The 23,972-nt window shown below is 42.8% G+C and overlaps 1 protein-coding gene across 2 annotated transcripts in view; it reads left to right on the top strand.

The window, feature by feature from the left end:
• The first annotated feature begins 1,229 nt into the window (after positions 1-1,229).
• The window catches only part of HMBS (hydroxymethylbilane synthase), a 39,977-nt gene continuing 17,234 nt past the window's right edge, over positions 1,230-23,972 (top strand). The window contains exons 1-7 of one of the 2 annotated variants that reach the window (XM_075190997.1): positions 1,230-1,404; positions 13,983-14,039; positions 14,297-14,369; positions 14,609-14,658; positions 14,841-14,896; positions 15,083-15,160; positions 15,267-15,344. In XM_075190997.1, coding sequence (XP_075047098.1) covers positions 1,387-1,404; positions 13,983-14,039; positions 14,297-14,369; positions 14,609-14,658; positions 14,841-14,896; positions 15,083-15,160; positions 15,267-15,344 — 410 coding nt within the window. In that variant the 5' untranslated portion in view covers positions 1,230-1,386. Of the gene's footprint in view, positions 1,405-13,982; positions 14,040-14,285; positions 14,370-14,608; positions 14,659-14,840; positions 14,897-15,082; positions 15,161-15,266; positions 15,345-23,972 lie in introns of those variants that run through there. The other variant, XM_075190998.1, reaches the window with a different exon arrangement.

Below are 23,972 nucleotides of genomic sequence, written 5' to 3'. Positions count from 1 at the left end.
CATCCTACATTGTTGTCATAGAAATATTTGCTCTGCACCCTGGTACCAAGTCCCTTGTGGGGTTCACCACCTTGAGTTAAGTTATCATTACTTAAGATTAAGTACTGGGGACAACAGAGTACCGGCGAACATCTAGTTCCATGGGAAAAGGGGTTGCTAAAGATGAAGATCTCATCTACAACAGGTTATACATTTCATTCAAAACAATGCAAACTAGCAAAGTAATATAATTTTCAAGTGCAAATTTTATTATGAAAACTTATGTGTAGAATCTTGATTTTTTTTTTTCTGTTTTGAAAAGTAGGATTCATGCCAAAGCAAGAAGCACAACATTGTTTGGTGGTGTTTACTAAAAAAAAAAAACATTTGCTGTAAGTTCACGATCTTGCAATGCCAATAAAAAACAAACACTTTATTTGCCCATTTTAAGTAGATTTGCTGTGCTGTGTTGGAGGGAGAGAAGCAGACTTATGGTATATTTCGAAACTTCAAAGTCTTCTGAAAAACACAGGGTTTAATTTGTGTGAGTACTGCATATATAAATTACTGATATTGATGCTGGAATGTGACCACCTCAAAGTGACAAAATAGCTCAGCACAGCGTGAAGGGGTTTAAGCAACAATCTATTGAAACAATGTATTTTCTTTAACATAAATAACGGTTACAGACTATAAGAAGAATGTTGTAATTTACCATTTCCCTTTTTTCTTCTTCAGGATGCTATTACTGACCTATGACTATTGTCTATCTTATTGTCCCCCCTCTGCCCTCACATTGCATGCTGGGAATCTGTGAGTCTGTGTGTGGCAGCGATTTTTGTTTGCCAATCAGCAATATTTTCAAATGTAGATAATGATTTCCGGAGAGGCCACTAAATCCTGCCCCTCCACAGAACTGAATTTTGGATTTTCAAGTTACATTTTATTCTGCATACAACAATTAAACTAGAGAAAGATCCTAGTGGCCTAATCAGTGTGTTTATCTCTTCTTTTACGAAGGATTTCAGAAGCTCAGTAATTGTGCAAAATAAAGCAGCTATTTCCTACTACCTACTCGCCATACTCATCACTGCCAAATCTCCTTGTAATTGTTATACATTATTTTAAGCGTAACTTACATTACAGCAACGTTTATTGTAAGCGAAAAAAAATCCCAAATAACTTTATTACACACTCAACCACCAATGTTTTTTTTTTTTTTTCAATAAAGTTATTTGTAATAGAAGAAAAAAAAAAAAGACATGGGTTGAGGCGGAGAAAACGTAACATGGCGCCCGCTGCAGCCAGCATTTAGACGAAGGTCACAGATTGTGAGCCATTAATGTAGTAAAATATTATGCCGGTTTGTTCCACCGTTCAGCATCTTGTTGGTGCAGCATTTGGTAGATGTTTGACGCTAGCATGGTAAGTTAGTAGGAATAACCATTTCGATTTTACCATTTGCGAAGCGGATTGGATGCATCGTTGTGCTGCTTTCCTGTGATTAGTCTTATGTCGCACACATATACACTCTTTCTAAAGTGCACCATTGCAGTGTAAATGCAAACAATATTTGTTGATGTTTGAATTAAACGTCCAGGATTACTTGGCTGCTCAACGAGGCTGAAGTTAGCTTCTAATTCACTTTTAATTCATGCTTCAGCTTCTTCAGAAAAGCTTATTTTTAAAGGATTAAATCAAACTGGATCACTAATTTCACATCAGATTAACACTATAGGGCAGTGGTTCCCAAACTTTTGCAGTTCGCGGCACCCTTAGTCTTCAAATTTTTCAAGGCACCCTTCCAAGATAATTACTGAACAGTCCTGTTTTAGAGGTAGTTGGGTCAAAAAGTTGTAATAAGTATTTAGGTCACGACAGAAATACTTATTTAGTTGTATGCAAAAATGCCCCTCTGCATCCAGGCACACTGCCCCCTCTGCATCCAGGCACACTGCCCCCTCTGCAACTAGGCATACTGCCCTCTCTCACGTTGCCCCCTCGGTCACGCTGGCCCCCTCTGTCATGCTGGCCCCCTCTGTCACGCTGGCCCCTCCTCTGCCATCTCTCATGCTGTCCCCCTCCTCTGCCCTCTCCCCCCCTCCTCTGTCCTCCTCTGCCATCTGTCCTCATCCTCTGCCATATGTCCCCCTCCTCTGCCCTCTGTCCCCCTCCTCTGCTCTCTGCCCTCCTCCTCTGCCCTCTGTCCCCCTCCTCCTCTGCCCTCTGTCCTCCTCCTCTGCTCTCTGTCCCCCTCCTCTGCCCTCTGTCCTCCTGGTCTACCCTCTGTTCCCCTCCTCTGCTCTCTGTCCTCCTGGTCTGCCATCTGTCCTCCTCCTCTGCTCTCTGTCCTCCTGGTCTGCCATCTGTCCTCCTCCTCTGCTCTCTGTTATCCTCGTCTGCCCTCTGTCCCCCTCCTTTGTCTCTGTCCTCCAACTTCTCTGCCCTCGGTCTGCTCTCTGTCCCCCTCTTCCTCTGCCATCTGTCCTCCTGGTCTGCCCTCTGTGCCCCTCCTCCTCTGCCATCTGTCCTCCTGGTCTGCCCTCTGTTCCCCTCCTCTGCTCTCTGTCCTCCTGGTCTGTAATCTGTCCTCCTCCTCTGCTCTCTGTTATCCTTGTCTACCCACTGTCCCACTCCTCCTCTGCCCTCTGTCCCCCTCCTTTGTCTCTGTCCTCCAACTCCTCTGCCCTCTGTCTGCTCTCTGTCTTCCTCTGCCATCTGTCCTCCTGGTCTGCCCTCTGTGCCCCTCCTCCTCTGCCATCTGTCCTCCTGGTCTGCCCTCTGTGCCCCTCCTCCTCTGCCATCTGTCCTCCTGGTCTGCCCTGTGTCCCCCTCCTCCTCTGCCCTCTGTCCTCCTCCTTTGCCATCTGTCCTCCTCCTCCTCTGCCCTCAGTCTGCTCTCTGTCCCCCTCCTCCTCTGCCACCTGTCCTCCTGTTCTGCCCTCTGTGCCCCTCCTCCTCTGCCATCTGTCCTCCTGGTCTGCCCTGTGTCCCCTTCCTCCTCTGCCCTCCTCCTTTGCCATCTGTCCTCCTCCTCCTCCGCCCTCAGTCTGCTCTCTGTCCCCCTCCTCCTCTGCCATCTGTCCTCCTGGTCTGCCCTCTGTCCCCCTCCTCCTCTGCAATCTGTCCTCCTGGTCTGCCCTCTGTCCCCCTCCTCTGCCCTCTGTCCTCCTTCTTTTCCATCTGTCCTCCTCCTCCTCTGCCCTCAGTCCCCCTCCTCCTCTGCCATCTGTCCTCCTGGTCTGCCCTCTGTCCCCCTCCTCCTCTGCCATCTGTCCTCCTGGTCTTCCCTCTGTCTCCCTCCTCTGCCATCTGTCCTCCTGGTCTGCCCTTTGTCCCCCTCCTCCTCTGCCATCTGTCCTCCTGGTCTGCCCTCTGTCCCCCTCCTCCTCTGCCATCTGTCCTCCTGGTCTGCCCTCTGTCCCTTCTCCTCTGCTCTCTGTCCTCCTTCTTTGCCATCTGTCCTTCTCCTCCTCTGCCCTCGGTCTGCCCTCTGTCCCCCTCCTCCTCTGGCCTCTGTCCTCCCTCTTTGCCATCTGTCCTCCTCCTCCTCTGCCCCGCGCCAGGCAAAAAAAAAAGAAAGAAAACAGAAACTTACCAATCCGCGCAGCGCCGGGACCCCCAGCAGCCTCCTCTCTCCCGCAGCTGTCACTGAATGACGTTAGTGACAGCTGCGGGAGAGAGGAGGCTGCTGGGTCCCGGCGCCGTGTGGATTGGTAAGTTTCTGTTTTCTTTCTTTTTTTTTTTGTTGGCCCGCGGCACCCCAGTGACAGCGCCGCGGCACCCCTGGGAGCCGCGGCGCACACTTTGGGAACCGCCGCTATAGGGGGTCCCGTATACAAACTGCAATAGTATTTAGCCTGACCCAACAAGGTTTTGGGCATGAAATAAAGGGGCCAAGTGGGCAAAGCTACCATATTTTATCATTTTGAATAAGTAGCTGCAGTCTTGCAAGGGTTAAATGCTGTTGGGCCACCAATTTGGCAGTGGGAATCAACACAGGGTGGTCAGTTACATATAAAACACCTGTCTTTTGCCTGGCCCAACACTGTTTTGGGCATGAAATCAGGTGGCAAAGTGGGAATCAACAGATTTAACCCTTGCAAAACTGCAGCTGCTTATTCAAAATTATTTCATGCCCAAAACCTTGTTGGGTCAGGCTAAATACTATTGCAGTTTGTATAAGGGACCCCCTTTAGTGTTAATCTGATTTGAAATCGGTGATCCAGTTTGATGTAGTCCTTTAAAAATAAGCGTTTCTGAATAAGAAGCTGGAGCATGAATAAGTAGTGAATAAGAAGCTGGCAGAATAAGAAGCTAACTTCAGCCTCGTGCTGCTCATAACTGTGTTAATGCTCTTTATATTTTTAGGTGTCATGCACTTCTACTTCAATTCTTTTTGTTTTCTACTTGTATATACTATAAGGTGTTGGCACTTAATACATATTGTACCAATGTTACAGATGTGGCTGCCTGTCAGATTTCATTGATTATTGTTAACATTTATTTATATAGTGTCATCCTATTCCATAGTGCTTTACAATAGGGAACAACACTGTAATAAAATGAAACTTGACATTATAGACTGACAGAGAGGTAAGAGGGCCCTCCTCGCAAGCTTACAATCTATAGGGGTTTGATACATGAGATTAAGTGCTACATATTCCATATTGGTCCAGCCAGATTGCAAGGGTAGAATGGGTTATAAGATCCAGTCACACAGCTATGTTAGTCTGGGGGTCCGACGGTTGATTGAGTGTAGAAAGGGCACATGCAAGTCTGATGTAAACTGTGGAGAGGGTGGAAATGGGTTACTCTCGGGAGGTTAGTAGGGTGGTTGAGGAATTTGATAAGCTGGCCTGAAGAGATTGGGTTTTCAGAGGTTTGTAGGTTTGAATACTAGAGGAAAGTGTTATTGTGCAAGGTAGGGAATTTCACTAAATTGGTGCAGCCTGAAAAGCGTCCTGTAAGTGGGAATGAGAGCAGGTAGTGAATGTGGAAGAGAAACACAGATCTTGTAAAAAATGGAGGTGTCTTGTTGGGAGGTATTTTTAGACAAGTGAATAGATCTAAATTGGTGCAGTCTTGTTGATGGCTTTGTATGTTAGTGGAAGCATATTATAATGGATTTGGTAAATTCTCACCGTCCGGCAACCAATGTAGAGACCGATAGAAAGGATCAGCAGGAGAAGAGTGACTTTCTTTGCAAATCGATTTAGCCGCTGCATGCAAAATAGATTGTAGGGGTGAGAGTCTGATTTGGGGAAGACCAGTAAGGAGGGAATTGCAATAGTCTATGTTGGAGATAAGTGCATGAATTAAGGTTTTTGCATTGTCTTGCATGAGATATGTGCGAATTCTGGAAATGTTCTTTAAGATGTATGTAACATGATTTAGATATAGAGTCAATGTGGGGAACAAAGGATAGGTGTGAGTCAAGGATTACACCTAGGAAGTGAGCTTGTGGGGTGGGATTTATGGTCATGTTATGTACTGGGATAGAAATGTCAGGTATGCTCTTGGTGGGTGGGAATATTATTAACTCTGTTTTAGAAAGACTAAGTTTGAGTTGGCGAGAGGACATCCAAGATGATATGGCAGAAAGACAGTAAGTTACATGGGACAACACAGATGTCGAGAGACCAGGAGAGGATAGATACATTTGGGTATCATCCACATAGAGATGATACTGAAATCCAAAGGAACTTATTAGCTTTCCACGAGAAGCGGTATAGATAGAGAACAGCAGAGGACCTAGCACTGAGCCTTGCGGTACTCCAACTGATAAAGGAAGCGGAGCAGAGGTGGCCCCAGAGAGAGAGTGGCCAACGTTATTCCTCTGTTGAATCACTCTGTATGTCTCTACACTGCTTGCCTGTTTTCTACCGAATCCAATATAAAATACTTTTACTAACCTACAAGGCCATCAACAAAGCTGCACCAACATACATCTCCTCTCTTGTCTCAAAATATCTTCCAACTCGGCAACTCCGTTCTGCACAAGATCTGCGTCTCTCATCCATACTCAATATATCCTCCCATTCCCGGTTACAGGACTTTTTTCGGGCTGCACCCACTCTATGGAATTCTCTCCCTCGCACAATAAGACTCTCCTCTGGTCTACAAACTTTCAAACGTTCTCTGAAAACCCACCTCTTCAGACAAGCTTATAATATTCCTCAACCACCCTCTCAACCTCACCCTATTACCACAAGTTACACAATATCACACAGAACAACTACCCCCTGATCAACATTGTTGTGTGACAGGATCATTTAGCTTATGAGTCACTTTTACCTTTGCAGCCTGGCTGGGCCGAAATGCAAAATGAAGACTTAGTTTTAGCTTTATGTTTCAAACTCCCATTGTCCCATAGATTGTAAGCTTGCGAGCAGGGCCTTCTCACCTCTTTGTCTGTTTTACCCAGTTTGTTTATTAGTTTACTATGTTTGACCCCAAATGTAAAGCGCTACAGAATATGTTGGCACTATATAAATAAATTATGATGATGATGAATGTTAAAACTTTTGATATATTTGAAAGTTTCTATCATGTCCCCCTTTTCCCTTCTCCAAGCTATACATATTAAAATTGTTTCGTCTTTCCAGGTAAGTTTTGTGATGTAGGCCATGCACCATTTTAGTTGCCCTTCTTTGTAAAGTATCTAATGTATTTATATCCTTCTGGAGATATGGCCTTCAGAATTGAGCACAGTATTCTAGATGAGGCCGTACCAATGACCTATCCAGTGGCATTACTTTATTTCTGCTACTGATTCCTCCTCCTATGCAGCCATGCATCTGACTTCCCTTTCTCACTGCTTTGTTACATTGCTTACCTGCCTTTGTCACCTGAAATAGTGACTCCTAGATTCCTTTCCTCCTCAGTAGTTTCCATTATAGTACTATATTTAGCCTTTGGGGTTTTGAGACCCAAATGCATGATTGTGCATTTTTTGGCATTAAACTGTAGTTGTCACTCTCTTGACCATTCCTCTAGTGTATCTAGATCATCAATCATTTGTTTTACCCCTCCTGGTGTGTCTACCCTACTGCATATCTTTGTGTCATCTGCAGAAAGGCATACTATTCCTTTAATACCATTTGCAATGTCTCCAATAAACATATTAAAAAGCACTAGTTCAAATACAGATCCTTGGGGTATTTTACCTCCTCTGAATGCACTCCATTTACTATAACTTTCTGTTTTCTGTCCTGCAACCAAGATCTTATCCATTCTACCATCTTAGAATCCAATCCCAAGATTATTTAATGTTACGAATAAACTTGAAAGCTTGGGATTGTTTTCTAAGATGGTGGAATGCATAAGATCTTGCAGGATAGAAATCAGAGAGTTATAGTAAATTTGGCCCTTAAAAGTTATTATCTGGTGATCATATATGATTACCAGACAAAAACACCCTCACTACAGAAATCTTAGAAAAACCAGGAGATGGGGGAGGGCAGTAAAAGTGCTTAATCTCCCAATTCTGGCCTTTGTCCCACCTCTCAAGCTATCTGGCCCATTAGAAGCTACTGTCTAGTGACCATGTGTGATCACCAAACAAGGACACCCTACACTACAGAAAGAGTTATGCTTTCCAATGATTGGGGGAGGTTATAGTGCCAAGATCTCCTCCATCCTACTGAAATATACGTGTAGGGGAGATGTAGACTGGACCTACATTTGGTGATATATTACCAGCAAATAAAAGCAGAAAGAGAGAACAATAGGAAAGATGCTTGTAAGATGTGACGTTTTATGTGCTGTCGTCCGTAAGGTCATGAGTGTTAGTTAGAGGGGAATAGTGTAATGTAGTGAGGGGGCAATGTGGACAGAGATGTGTGTTGTAGGGAGGGAGAAGAATGATATAGCTCTACAGAGAATGCCATGAAAGTAAACAATTTGTTAAATATTAGGATTTAAGAATAAAGGGCAAAAACTAAGACAAATACATTTTAAGAAATGTAGAGAAAAAAGAAAATAACCAGAAAATACCTTGTTACAATGTCCAGTGCAGTTAGAGAAGAAATGCAGTCAGGTTGTAGTATATGTAATTATTTTACTGGGTGTCTTCAGAAGTTGCATCCTATTTGTTAAACTGTTTGCCTCCAAGTGCATGTCCTTATACTCCGAGGCAAACCCACTTAGTGTAGGAAACCCCAAACACGTTTCCCCTTAGAGTAAATACCAAGATATAGTAGGGAAGAATACAAACTAGCTACACATGTGCCAATTGGTAAGCTAATCAGAATAAGAAACAATGATTGGTCTTATTCAGACTAGAGGAGTGCCAGACCAGTGACATAAGCTATGCTTCACTGATCAGCAGCCAAACACAAGTTATAGCAACACAGTTACAGCAATAGATAACCAATTCTTGTTACATACTTGATGAGAAGTTCAGATTAGGAGAGGATGAGAGTTGCAGCAATTGATGTGCATACTTTTAATTAATTTTTTCCTGTGATTCCCACAGACTTCAGGTACAACATTCTGTAGAAGTTTGAAAGTAATGCTGCTTAGTGGGAAGTTGTAGGTTCAGCAAAATTCAAACCTCTCTGTACTGTTCAAGCCAGGGCAAAACATTGCTACAGGTGTGGTCAGGGAATTGTGGTCCTTGACATTGGTAAACTGCTGTTCTGTTGGGGGAAAGCGGGAGCTTGATTTAAAAAAAACAAATAATAATAATAAAAACTCTCTTGGATGAATTTATTTCATTAAAAAATGAAGTGGTAAATACTTTACCAGATATATCTTCCCTGATGAAATGAAATGTTCCACTTCCCAACATGATACAACCACTGCTTATAATCCTAGTGCAGTCATCTTGTATTTAAAATACAGTTTCAGTAGGTATTACTTTGAGATAATTATAGGTGCATAAATATAGTGACATGATAGATGTAGTGACAGATGTGAAACTTTGTCAGGTACCAGAGGGGCAGAAGGACATCTCCCTCCCTTTATTGTTTTAGGCTGAGGTGCACAATCATGGCTGCCTCTGGCAGGCAGAGGATTCTCCATACCTGTTCGACTGTTCCTATGATAAAGCAAAATCGGGGTAGCTGGGGTGCATCCTTTGCCTTTCTGTAGCCATATAACAGTGTTGTTACACAGTTAGTAGATGGCTCCAAGCATGCCGATTGGTTTATGGTGCTGGCCATTCATTGATGAGTATGTGGTGATATCCCCCTCTGGTTAATATATATTTCTAGCTATTTACCAATCCGAATTCTGGGAGCTGTTTAGTAGGTGTGGCAATGTCACAACAAGGCAGTCTTCATCTACAATGCGTAGACAGTGTGGGACTGAAGAAAGGCTAGGTAATTTAATTGGGTTGCCACAAGAGATCTAGGGTCTGCATTTTGAAACCAACAGAGATTAGGGAGGGAGGGGTCCAAATTAGAAAGTTACCAGGAAATTTTTAGGGGCCGGGGCTGCATTATAAATCCACTTTTGCTTTGAGATATGTATAGTAAAAACCACCAGAGATTTTGATGGGGCGATCCATTATCAAGCTATTAAAGATCTGTCGTCTGTATATTAAAGCCACCAGAGATATTAGGAGACCTGCAATTATAAAGCCACCAAATGTTTGGGAGATTGTATTTGATGTCATCCAGAACAGGATTGGAATTGAATAGCAGGCACTAGTATGCAATGCTTTATTTATTGTTTGACATATTTTAATGATTATATAAAGTCGTGACCACATTAGACAAACCACTCCAGCATGGAATGGTGGTAGAAGAGCATGTGTCACTTGCTTTTATTCACCTGCAAAGCCAAAAAGTTGCTAACTTCCCTGTTTGTAGTTTCGGCTATACAGAAAAGTTCCTTTTAATAAAGAAAACTGAAGTGGCAAAATTCTGGAGACAAATGTGGTCCAGGTGAAACACTATCTTCCAGAGGCAGCAATGTCACTATCCAGGGCAAAATACTGAAATAATAATTTCATGTTACCAAACTTGCTGTTTAAGAAAAAGAAAAGAGTGTATGTGAGATTACAGCTTTAGCTCCACCCTTGTTTTTTTTTTTTGGTGGAGTTAAAGGAGTTAATATAGGAAGAAAAAAAACATATGTTTGATGCACTGTTCCCAGGAGCCACTGCAGTCCCTGATGGCTGTATCTCATCCTCTCTCCACTTATGCATGACCAGTTTCATGGAGGCTGAGCGGGTGCCCCATCTTTCTTCTCTGAACTTCCCAGTTTACAGGGGAAGGGGTTATAGACACTCACTCTGTCTCTTTCAAATAAGGTGAGCAATAAGCTTAGAGGAGTGTTGCACATGACTATTCTAGCCAACAGGGACCATGGCAGATGCAGCATTCGGTGCATCTGTTTTTATTTAATACATTTTTTTTTTTAATTATTTAACCACCTTTCTGTGGTCAGCACTTATCATAGAGACAAAGGTAAGTGTGGGCAGTAATAGCGGTCAAAAGAGTATTCCAAATTAAAATTCATACTTTTTTTCCATCCCTCCACATGTTTTCATGTGTAGTGAAAGCATAGCATGTGGGTAAAACAAATTGTAGACATTTGTGCATGGATGATATAATTGTATCAGACCATTTTGTGAAAAACATCATGACTGTGCAGGGTCCATATTCAGTAAAAAATAAATCTATTTCAACTTTGCAACAATTGTTCTCCCTTCCTTTCCCTATTCCTACTACCTTCAATTCATTCAATGCCCTCTTTCTGGGGGTACCTTACCCTCTCCTCTACTCCATTTAAAAACCATAAATCTTTTTTTGTCACTTTATCCTAGCACTACAAGGTCTCTTTATCTCACGTTTTTTCATGTTATTGTTTAATTGTTACACAGGCATGTCGACTTTTTATGAATTTTAAGAGCACACAAGATGAAAAATAGGGTACAAACAGTAAAAATCTTAACAGCTTGCCCTTCTCTTTTAATTTTTTCATGTTTAACAGATCGTGTGACCTGTAATATTTTCCTGCTGTATTAAATAAAAAGTTTAAAATAATAAAAATAAATACAATCCATATTTGTTTAATAAACATGAACAGACCAGCACAAGTTTAGAAAAAATATTCAACATTTAATAAAGTATAAAATACATTAGAGTCATGCCCAGTTTTTCACTGACTAAGCTGATTCCAGCAGAAGCCATTACAGCTGCAGATGGGGCGGTCCTCAGATGTCTTCTTCTGAAGGATGACAGTTGTTGGATACAAGTGATAATGTGTTTTATTTTAATTATATGGAAAGCAATGAGAAGAAGCAAGTGTATAGCGTCTTCTAACTTGTGAAATCAGCTTTTTTATAGGGTTGCATCTTATGCCGCAATGTCCTTTTTGAGTGACCATATTTAATTATAATATTCTTTATAAACCGCTGACGTATTACGCAGTGCTGTACTTTAAAAGGATCATGACACAAATGAATTACATACAATGACATGAAATATAATTTAAGTTTAAAAATACAGCTATAAAATTATTATTCTATTTAAGAGCAGCTTTTTGGTAGTTTCACATTGCTACATGTGCACAATTTAACAATCTTATCCTTAGAGATAAGAAAGAAGTCCTCCAAGCTTACTCTCTAACTGGTCTATGCTGTGCTGAAAAGTAGCAGTCTGCAGGGCATTGAAATAGTTCACTATATATCTAGTTTAACTGTTTCAACTCCCAACTCTTTTGATTGGTTGCTATAGCTAGGTACATAGTCTGCCGCTTAGGGATTTTGTTTGGGGAAATATATTTTTTAAACCATGAGGAATGTGGCAGAGCATAATCTTCATGTGTGCATGCCTAGCAAATCGGTGGTCAACAAGCCTTTTAAGATGCCCTTTTTTTTTTTTTTTATAAGTGGGTAATCTTCAGGTTTCACTGTCAATCCTTAATTTTTTTTGAAGTACACGCTAAAGACAAATGGTAACAATTACACGATTTATGTAGCAAAGAAAATGGTAGCATATGGAATTTCCCAAGGAGTGGAAATCTGCTCACAGGACCTATGTTATTGCTTGTGAGGAGACCTACCAAGTAAGGTCACCTGGACATGAATTAAACCAAATTTACTTTCAGTTCCATCACCTGGCTCATCCACCTCTAACCACTCTTTTTCTACTGTTCCGCTATTAGAAAAAGTAAACCTATAAGTAGCCAACAACGGTTCACCTATATCTTTTTTCTCATTAATGGCAGAACATTCTTAATAGTTAGACCTTTTGTTTGGCCCAATTTTAATTCATAACTGTGATATCTGTAATGCTTAAATAAGGGTCTGGGGGGGTATTCAATTGTTTTGTTTTAACGCGCTAAAACCAAAAAAAACGAGCGCTCTAAAAATATTACCGTTAATACGGTAATTACTCGCTAAATTTCATCTCGCAGCGAGCTGAAATTCAGCCCGCTGGCAGCGAGTAAGTACTGTATAAACTGTTTACGCGCGCAAAATTACCGTATAATATGAAGTTTTTTTAGAGCGCTCGTTTTTTTTGGTTTTAGCGCGTTAAAACAAACAATTGAATACCCCCCTTAATGTGTGTCTGCTGTATCTGTATTTCAGGAACATTTAGAGCACATATACAGTTGCAGCACACATGATTGGTCACATGTCTCTTTGCTTCTCAGCAGACCCATGCAAAAAGTACATAGTAAATAGGATGATTACAAAGAAATTTAGGAGTTGAAATAACTGGGTTTATATTTATTCTACTGTCTTAATCCATTTTTGTATACAATCAGCAACATTGCCTAATAGATATCTGTTGATACAAATGGTAACCTTCATTTTGGAAGCTCAGCACTAAGAGGGGAGTTACCCTTGTGTGCTCAGATAACAGGGTCTCTGCCACTTATTTGGCTTTGGTTAAAGAAGGTCCAGCCTGAGCATCACTGATAACATACTTTTAGCTTCAATGTTGAACAATCCTGATGGGCGAGGTCCCAGAATACTATCTCTCCCCACCCCCTGGCCATTCAATTTATCAGTTTGAGCAGTTTCCCAGACAGATTCTATAAACTGTCACTGTAACAATTACTGCTTATTAGAAAGGAGACACATGTGGATGACTGCTGTGTTTTCAGAATTCATTGTTAAAAATGGAGAATTGGAAAACAAAGGTAATACAATTTTGGATCTTATTGTAAACTCTGTATCTAATTCTGGAAGAGACTGTACTTGCATTACAGAAAGTTTTAAATGTTGTTTATTTTATTTAAATTCTATTATGTATGTTTTACTATGCCTTCACATGATGATAATGTGCAACATAATGTTAGATATTTTAAAATAAAACTAGACTCCAGTATTGGAGTCAGGCAGTGCAGATCTTGGATGCACATGTGTTACAAAAGGTATTGGAATTATGTGGAATGTTTGGGATTTGGTGTTTTCCAAATAAGAGTAATTTCCGTAATTTAGTGCACCTTGCCTAAAATCAAATTGTCAAAGTCACTTGTATTTGCCTGGCGCAGCCCTGGCATTCCTCTCCTCTATCAGACTGATTTAACAAAGCTCTGCATACTTGCTATATTGAAAAAACACTTGGTGATCAGGTCTGAGTATGACACAATAATTAAAGGCAGTAATCATTTACTTTTTTTTTCTGGTTTATGGATAACCGATATCCCATGCCTGTGTATATACTATAATGAACACAATGGTTTTATTTTATGAAGCGATTTTAAAGTAGGAACAAACCTGGGATTACAGGGATTCTCAGTTTTATTTCATTAGTAAAATATATTTTGTCTTTAGAAGTGAATAAAAGATAATGTGATTTCATTAATCTATCATACTGGGAATCCAAGTGTAGCTGTCCATGTTAATTGAATTATCTTTTCAACCCCTTGGACTACATTGAAGGCATACAAAGAGTGTCTTCTGTTTTAATGGTATAAGATACTCTTCTAATGTGTTTGATACACTTGCATTTTGTTGATTACCTCAATTTCTCAGTGTTTGGAGTAAAGTGGCGTGCTACATTTAAGTGTGTCAAATGTCTGTTTCTTTACTGCAGGATGGATCAGGGCAGAAAGGAGGAGGTCTCATCAGAGTTGGAACCAGGAAAAGCCAGGTGAGCATATTTTGTGAATACTTTTTGTGAATGGTTTTTTTGCAGAGAAGGATTGGCATATTATCCAGTAACAATACAGAACTCACAGATGTATTTGTTGTGCATAAATATTGTCCATATAAGCAGAATATGTATATAAAAGTAACTGTGGTTGCTGCTGTATGTTAATTTTTTTTTTTTTTTTTAAAAAGTAGCTTTTTATTGTTCCATCAGGTTGGTAAAATTGTACTTTGTAAACATGCTAAGTCTCCCTACAGCTGGCGCGCATCCAGACAGACAGTGTGGTGAAAATGTTGACCCAGAGGTTCCCTGATGTACATTTTGACATTGGTAAGTACAGCTTGGTATTGCCATAGTTGAAAAATGCTATTTTGCATAATACTTACATTAATTTTCAGTTTTGCTTTAATATATACACACACACACATAGCCTGCATAATTTTATTGCCTGTTATACTTTTTCTTTAGAACAGTTTATTTTTTTTTAATTTATTGTTGATCTCTCCATCCTTTTTTTTTTCATCTCATGTCTTCAAATGTGACTGACACCTCTCACCTTATCTTTTTAGTTGCCATGTCCACAACAGGAGATAAAATTCTAGACACCGCTCTATCTAAGGTTAGAATGTCTCCTAAATAATTGTGGTGTATGTGTGAATGGAACAATTTTGATGTAATTGTGTGATGAGGTGTTTTATGTATTATTTGTGTATACGTGACTAGTACTGCTATTCCTTTGAGTTTTTAAAGTACTGCTGACTTCATAATTACAGCCAATGCTTTCTTCCTACCTCCCTACAGATAGGAGAAAAGAGTCTATTTACAAAGGAACTGGAGAATGCTCTAGAGAGAAAAGAGTAAGTTGGGTTGGGATGGCTCCAAGTTTAAATTGGGTTATGTGAGTGTGCCTGAACTGTGTTTTAGAAACGTCTATTATATTGCTGGCACCTCCCTTCCAATGTCTTTAAGTAATATGCCCCCATTGTTGCATCAGTTAATTGGAATCCAGCTATATTTAACTTTCAATCCATGTTCTCCTCCAGGGTTGACCTTGTTGTTCATTCACTTAAGGATTTACCAACAACTTTACCTCCTGGATTCACAATTGGAGCTGTTTGCAAGTGAGTGCATTTTTATTCTTCAGAGGTCTGCTAATGTGAGCTCAGAATACATGGTCTGCTTTTCTTATTAAACTTGTGACTGAGTAGTTTCTGTTATTTTCTGTAGACGTGAAGACCCACATGATGCAGTTGTTTTCCATCCATCGAATGCTGGGAATACGTTAAAAAGTTTGCCTGAAAATAGGTGAGAAGTTTCAGGGATACTGATCTCATCACGGTCTTCCTGAAACAGACATATTGATTTTTGTAAAAGACCATACACATAGTTTATTCTTTTAACTGTGGCTTACAGCATTGTAACCTCCCAAAAAAATGACTCTGTAAAAGGACCATTAAATCCAGAGGTTGGAATTTTCAGATTATAAAAATGAAGGTTAACTAGAATGTTCAGGGCCTTATATAAAGTGAAAGAGTAACACCGATATAAATAATGTAACACCCCTTTTTCAGGTTAGGGTGTATATATCAATTTGTGTGTGCGGTCTGCAAAAGAACTCAGTACCTTGTATTCCAGATTGCACAGTGCCTCCACTTTGGTCTGATTACTGAAGGGTCTTCTTTGTGTAGTGTCCTGGTTGTAGCAACACCAGAGGGAGACCAAGGAACCCTCCGCCCCCCTTCACTGGACCAAAGGCATACACAAATGAATAATATCACAGAGGAATTATGTTTAGAAGCCACACTGACACATTTATTAGTGTGGTACAGGCTTCTAAAGGGATTTTCCAATATGTAAATCAAAAATATGAGTTGTAGTTTAAACAAACAATTGTATATAATCGATAAATAGTACTATAAAATACCTATACTACCATACATAAATATTCTCTCTTCTCTATTATTCTACTACTAAGAGGTACTTCTCTTTAAACTACAATCATCTGGCAACTATAAGTAATATCAAGAAATTAACATGAAATAAGTTCAGCAGCATAAATAGACATATGTCTATCCCTTAGACATGACCATATAGTCACTTCAAAATCGTAGGCTCCTCACACCACAGGTTTGTGAATTTTTTTTGTATGTGACTGAAAAAATAGTGAGGCAGTCTGCACAGTTTCTCATACATGTAATTCAGTCTCTGCTCCCTAACTAACTGTCCCTGCACTAATCCCTTGTTAATATTATCTCAGTCCAGCAAAAGGGTTCATTTACATTACAATCTACAGGCCTACCCAGCTAGTCCCTATCTGACTATAATACACAGTCCCGATAAATCAATAAACGGATAATAAGATGCTACTTATCCATATGACGCTCAGCCTTTTAGTCCAAGGTGGCTTTTTCCAGTCAGGACTCCAGTTGTTTCTCTCTTTTAAAAAGATCTTTTCCTTCTTCTCACTGTCTCTCTATCTCTCTGGTGTATTTTTTTTATTCCAGACTTTTACTTTAAACATCTGACAGGGATGTACTCCCCTCACCAACAGCTCCTATTTACCAATATCGCTCCTCTGTATACAGGGGTCTAATAGATACTGCTCCCTCCTCTTCTCAGACTGCTGGTACTCTCACAGAGTCTATGTCCTGCCTCTCTGCTCCCTCTCTTTTGCTCTCAAGCAATAGTACAGGGGTACACTCACTTCTCTGTCAGCTTTGTTTTTTCTTGCTCTCTTCCATATTCCTCCTCTTTCACAGTTTACGCGTGTATTCTGAGCCGATAATATAAGATTATTTCTGAGCCGAAGATAGGTGCTCCTCTGAATAGTATGCAAAATGCATTAAAAGTGTATCATGCGCAACAGCCCACACGGCCATTAGATGAATAATTAACCCCTCTCCCAAAAGCAATAAAGTATGTATGTATGTATATATCATATATATGTGTGTGTATGTATATCTATATATAATCAATAGGTGCGGATCCCACATAATTACCAGTAGAAGCACTTGGCCGTGCCAGGGCTGGTGGCACCGCAGCAGGGAAATCCACAACAAGGGGTCCCCCTGCCATAATGACAACAAGCCCTAGGTCGGTCAGCATGGAGCTGGACTCCTTAGTGAGATCGGGCCTGCAAAACAAATGCAGGCTCATACCCCTAGGTTTAACCAGCCCTGTGATTAATAGCACATGGGCTATTCCCACAGCCACCGCTACAGGGGGTGGGAATAGCCCTAGTGCTATTCAACACGGGGCTGGTTAAACCTGGGGGGAGGGGCACATTTTCATTGTGTAGATTATACACCAGGAGGAAAGGAGCCGTAACAGTTATGCCTCCTCAGTATAGTACATAAAGCGCATTAACATGGTCTTGGTATACTATGCCTACGCCTGGCCGCCTATTCCACCTCTCTAAGAATATAGAGGCACAAGAAGATAAGTCTGTCTGCTCTCAGACGTAAGTCTTTCTACTGCGCATGTGCAGTAGAAAGCAAAAGCACTTTTTTGTGCTTACAGGTTGGCCTTAGGTCTGACTTTACATAACCCCCTCAGTGTTAGCCTGTGAAAATATTACCTCCCCATACACTTAAGGACAATATCATAATGGTGCCGATCACAGTGCTGTGACAGGGCTGGCTTAGCCCTTATGTATCAATCATTTAATGTACACTGCATTTCCACACAGCAAGTCAGCCAAGCTGTCACTCAAATTCTGCCTGCTCTGTTGGAGAATCACTTACCTTTTAACATTGCAACCGGCAGCAGAGGAGTGAAAGAGTGCATGATAGACATAGTCAGGTACCATGTACAATTCCTCAAGAGAAAAGAGGACAAGCGGTTACTTTATCTGAGGTGCACGTCTTATAAAAAAAAATATCAAATTGTATTGATATGCATTAAAACCCATTGTGACATGGGGGCAGGGCCAAAATGACACATCACATCATTAAGTCTCCCATCCTGCCCACTTCATTAGGAAATGGAGAGGATGCGGGACAGTGGCTTTCTCTTGCATGAATCCGGGGGGGAAGACCCACCCGAAATTCGGGAGTCTCCCAGACATTACAGGGTTTATTTTATGATCAACCGTATACCAGTATTGCAACAGTGTTGTGATAACGATAGGTTGCAGTATGTAAATTTATGCACACAGTTAAGAGAGCTATTTGAGTTTTTGAAAGATAGAATTGATTGGTAAGATAAAAAACAGAAACACGTTGCATATTTTATAAAGGAGTTAGAGAGAGACTCTTTAAAACAGCAGCATGCTGTAATACAACAGACAAGGTCAAATTTTACGACTGCCCTATATAATGCTGAAGAGAGGCTTTTATATTATTTTGCTGTTTTAATGTACTATCATGTCTGATAATTTTATAAGCAAAACAGTGCTCCCCTATTTTGGGGGGAATTGTGCATGGTATTTGGTTTTTATTAACCAAATTAAATATATAAGTTATATTTCTCTTTCATCCAGTCTGGGGGACACTGCTTTACCATGGGTTGTGGAGGGGAGCTGGGAGTTGGCACCTAACTAGTTAACTTTAGTGCTGCTGATAGACCCCTCCCCTCTACAATCCCCCTGCCTCTTCCTGTACAATCCAGTTTTTTTTAGGTGCCCTGGAGTTGGGCAGCCTTTTTGTTTAGTGCTTAGTTTAATGTTAAGAAATTTTATTTTTTTCTTTTACTTTTTACTTTTTTCTTTCAGGTGGCAGCGCTGGAGTGTTTTCTACTATACTACACACTCACAGCTTGGCAGCGCAGGCATTCCGCTGTCAGCTGAGAGCCAGCGGTTCTCACTGACAGGGACCAAAGTACAAAGTGCCTGATTGAAGGGAGTGACAAGCGGTCTCATGGACCGCTGCACTCCTACAGCCTCCCCGTTAACCGGCGCTGCCATTACAGGCATAGAGCGCCGGTTATCGGATAATGAAAATGGCGGCGGCCATCTTGAATTTCGGCAGCAGCGCTGAAAAGAGGAGAAGGGGGCAAAACCAAGATTCCCCCCTCAGACATAGGAGGGGGGCGTCGGAAAGGTACCGCTGCGGAGACCTCTGTCCTGCGAAGAGGAACTAATAGAGGTCTCCACAAATCTGCCACCAAAAGCCGTTTTTTCCTATGGATTTTCAAGCAGGAACATCGGCATCAGGGAAGAGGGGGGAGCTAAAACATAGAGTTCCCCCCCTTCCTACAGAGAAAGAGAGAGATGGACTGTCCCAGGGTTCTGGCGCCAAAGCAGAAGCCCGGGAACAGGTACAGAGCTGAGGGAGAGCACAGACTGCTGTTGGACTTCTCCCTGTCTTGGTGGCCCTTGGGCTAAGTACAAGCTTATTTAAACACATATTTGTTGTTTTATTACTGGCTTAGCAGGTTTACATTATAGTCTCCTGCTAGCCTAAAATATTTATGGTGTTTAAAAATATTCAAGTACAACTTTTTCAAAGACATTAGTTGATTACTTGTAATTTACTCTGTTCTTTTAATATATTTTACTCTCTCTCTCTCTCTACCTTTATCTCTATCTGTATATTCAGCTAGATTGATTTGTGTGATTGGTGTGCCTTCCTTTATATAAAATGACAGATAAGGGAAAGGGCCCTATGGCAAAATATTCCACATGTTCTAAATGTCATGTTAAATTACCGTGTGGGCAGAAGGACCCTTTGGCGCTCTGCGCTGCATGCGAAGCAGGGGCCCCCTCTGTGCAAAGCCAGCAGGTTACAGCCCCTTCGTCTGAGGAACCGGCCTGGGTAACCTCCCTAACACAGTCGGTTACCTCCCTAGCCCAAATGGTTTTTCAATCAAATCAGTTGCTATCAACTGTGGCAACTTCGGTGGCTAGCAATACTAATACGCATTCAGACCCCCAGGCTTTCTCAGATGCCAGTGGATCGAGTTTGCCGGGAGCTTCCACATCACAGGCTGACCCAGCCCCTGCTAATACAGACCCAGCTTGGTCTACAGCCTTTTTGAAGGGCTTAAACAAGCTTAACCAGTTGCTAGATTCCTCTAATACCCCGCCTGCTAAGAGAAGGAGGCTTAGAGCGGTAAATCCCCTTGTGGTCCTTTCAGATTCGGAGGAAGAGTCTGAGGAAGAGGGGGAAATCTATTTGGATGCTGACCATAGTCATTCCTCAGAGCAGGAAGTGTACCCTAAAAACCAATTTGTTAATGATTTGGTTTTAGCGGTTAGACAGGCGCTGGACTTCCCAGAGCCGGAGGAGGTTTCCCCCAGGGACAGAAGTCTGTTCAAAAAGGGCCAAAAGAAAAACCAACCGTTTCCCTTCTTCTGCTGAACTCAGAGAGATTGCTGAAAGGGCCTGGAAACAACCTGAGAAAAGGTTTTTCATTCCTAAAAGGTTCGCCTCTCTGTATCCTCTTCAGGAGGAAGAGGCGACTCGCTGGGAGAGTATTCCCAAGGTAGACATTCCTATTGCTCGCCTGGCTAAACATACTCTACTCCAAGCCCCGGGTTCAGCGTCTCTCCCAGACGCCAATGACCGTAAGGTAGAATCCCAGCTCAAATCAATATTTGCGGCTGCGGGTTCTGGCTTTAGACCCACATTTGCTTCAGCCTGGGTAGCAAAAGCCATGGAAGCATGGGCAGACCAGCTGGCAGAAGCTTTACAGGACTCCGAGCTCCTTCCCCTTGCTTTGCATTTAAAGGAAGCTTCGGGGTATCTCTATGAGGCGGCCCAGAATTCAGCGGCGGTTTCCTCTGCCATTCAGGCGGCCTCCATTTCAGCAAGGAGAACACTATGGCTGAAGTCCTGGGAAGGTGATGCAGAGTCAAAGCGGTCCATTGAAACCCCCTTTTCCCCTTTTCTGCAGCGGGCTTATTCGGCCCAGAATTGGATACCCTCATTTCCCAGGCTACGGGGGGCAAAAGCACTTCTTTGCCAGTATGCGCTAACAGAAGCCGCGCTCAGAGAAATAGCTCCTTCCGGCAGCCCTTTCGAGGGACCTCCTTCCAAAGGGGTCAGTCCTTCAGAGGAAGGCAATCTAATTCCCGAGGCTCCTCCTCTAGGGGAAGATCCTCGTTTACTTCCAAGCGCCAGGCCGCTAAGACCCAGGAAAAGCCTGCGTCCTGACGACCAACCTGTTCTACAGGGGGCGCCAGTGGGAGGACGTCTGTCCCTGTTTCAGAAACAGTGGACAGCGTCTTCCCAAGATCCTTGGATTCGGAGAATCATTTCAGAGGGGTACAGAATAGACCTATTGGGCCCTGCTCCACAGCGTTTCTTCCAGACCCCGCTACCTCAGGATCTTTTAAAGAGACGGGCTATACAGGATTGTGTCGCTTCTCTTTTACTCCAGCAGGTCATCGGCAGAGTGCCAGATGGGCAGAAAGGAAGGGGTTTTTATTCAAACCTGTTCCTAGTCAAGAAGCCGGACGGCTCCTTTCGGCCCATCCTAAACTTAAAGGGCCTCAACGTTCACTTAAGGGTGGACAAATTTCGGATGGAATCTCTGAGGTCAGTAATAAACGGCCTAGAGATAAATCAGTTCATGGCGTCCATAGATATAAAGGACGCTTATCTCCACATTCCCATCTGGACCCACCACCAGTCTCTCCTCAGATTCTCGGTAGGATCTGCTCACTATCAGTTTCGGGCCCTCCCCTTTGGCGTCTCAACTGCGCCAAGGGTCTTCACGAAGATTATGTCAGTTATGGCAGCATGTCTTCACCTGCAGGGAGTTCAGGTCGTTCCTTACTTGGACGACCTACTCATCAAGGCTTCCTTAGAAGATTGCATGCGTTATCACCTGTCCCTCACCCAGGCAGTTCTCGAGGGCCACGGTTGGCTAATAAATTCAAAGAAATCCCAGTTGATCCCGTGTCAGCGCATGGTATTCCTGGGACTCATCATGGACACCAGGAGGCAAAGAGTGTTTCTCCCAGCAGAGAAAATCTCCTCTATTCAGTCGGTAACCTCCCAGGTTTTGTCTTACCCCAGCCCCTCAATGCACTTGTGCATGAGGCTACTCGGAAAGATGGTGGCCTCTTTCGAGACCATTCCCTTCGGGCGAGCCCATTCTCGATGTTTCCAATGGGATCTGCTATCGAAGTGGTCAGGGTCACACCTACACCTGAAAAGTCAAAAGATCTCTCTATCTCAGAAAGCGAGAGAATCTCTTCAGTGGTGGATGTGTCTACACAACATGAGCGTGGGAAAATCCTTCGCACAATGGTCATGGATCATAGCCACAACAGACGCCAGCCTGAAGGGTTGGGGGGCGGTAATCCTTCACCTCCGACTCCAGGGAATTTGGTCGCCTCAGGAATCAACTCTACCGATAAATGTTTTGGAATTGAAGGCCATTCTCTTGGCTCTCCGGGGAGCCCAGTCTTTTCTTCAGGGCCAACCGGTCAGAATTCAGTCCGACAATGCCACGGCCGTGGCATATGTCAACAGACAAGGAGGAACCAGGAGTCCAGCGGCTATGGAGATTGCAGCCCAAATATTTGTTTGGGCAGTGCAATATGTCCCAGCAATATCGGCGGTTTTCATTCCAGGAATAGAAAACTGGGAGGCGGACTATTTAAGTCGAAACCAGCTGATGCCGGGGGAGTGGTCTCTTCACCCGGATGTCTTCCAGTCTCTGGTTCTCAGGTGGGGTCTTCCGGACATAGACCTCATGGCCTCCAGACACAACCGGAAGGTCCACAAGTTTTGCGCAAGGGCAAGGGATCCCTTAGCGGCGGCAGTGGACGTTTTGACGATGTCATGGGAGTTCAGATTGGGATACCTGTTTCCCCCAATTCCCATGCTTCCTCGAGTACTCAGACGAGTTCGGCAGGGCCTTCTGCCAGTAATTCTAGTCGCTCCCTCTTGGCCGCGCCGAGTGTGGTACGCAGACCTCATATCTATGGCGGAAGGGCCGGGGTTCCGCCTTCCGTATCGAATCGACCTGCTTCTGCAAGGTCCATTCCATTTCCAGAATGTACCTCAGCTCAATTTAACGGCATGGCTGTTGAAACCAGCCTCTGGAAGGCTAGAGGTTTTTCGCCCAGTGTAATTCAGACTCTGATGCGAGCCAGGAAGCCTGTTTCTTCTCGAATCTATCACCGGATTTGGAAGGCCTACATTAAATGGTGCGAAAATAGGACGTTCCACTCGTCCTCTTTTCAGCTTTCCCGTCTATTAGCCTTCCTTCAAAATGGCCTGGAATCAGGCCGTAGACTGGGTTCCCTAAAGGTCCAGGTTTCGGCACTTTCTGAATTTTTTCATAAAAAATTAGCCGAATTGCCAGGCATTAGGACTTTTTTCCAGGGAGGTTTACATATCCAACCTCCCTATGTCCCTCCTACTGCTCCATGGGATCTCAACATGGTCCTAGAGATGCTCAAGGGCCCCCCCCCCCCCTTTGAACCTTTGAGTAAGGCAGACCTAAAGTGGTTGACCTGGAAGGTCCTCTTTCTTTTGGCTATTGCTTCGGCTCGTAGAGTTTCCGAATTAGGAGCTCTGTCCTGTAGGGAACCATATTTGGTTTTCCACGAGGACAGAGCGGTGTTAAGAACTCTCCCTTCTTTCGTACCAAAAGTAGTGTCGGCTTTTCATCTCAACCAGGAAATTGTTGTTCCGGTTTTCTCATCTTCTTCCCATACGGATCAGCAATCGATGGAAAAGTTAGATGTGGTTGGGGCTCTCCGCATTTATGTTAGGAGAACTTCCCAGATTAGACGTACAGACTCTCTATTTGTCCTTTATGTCGCTAATAAGAGAGGCTGGCCAGCCTCAAAACAGTCCATTGCAAGATGGATTACGTCTACCATCAGACAAGCTTATATAAAGGCTAGCCGTCCTGTGCCGGAGAGAGTCACAGCCCATTCAACCAGATCGGTTGGGGCGTCTTGGGCAGCAAGGAATGGTGTTTCTGCGGACCAGCATTGCAGGGCAGCCACTTGGTCCTCTGTCCATACGTTTA

This window comes from Mixophyes fleayi, chromosome 11 (assembly GCF_038048845.1).
Source record: "Mixophyes fleayi isolate aMixFle1 chromosome 11, aMixFle1.hap1, whole genome shotgun sequence".
NCBI classification, from domain to species: Eukaryota; Metazoa; Chordata; class Amphibia; order Anura; family Limnodynastidae; genus Mixophyes; species Mixophyes fleayi.
The sequence above is the reverse complement of the archived record's forward strand: the minus strand, read 5'-3'. Positions and strand labels throughout refer to the sequence as shown.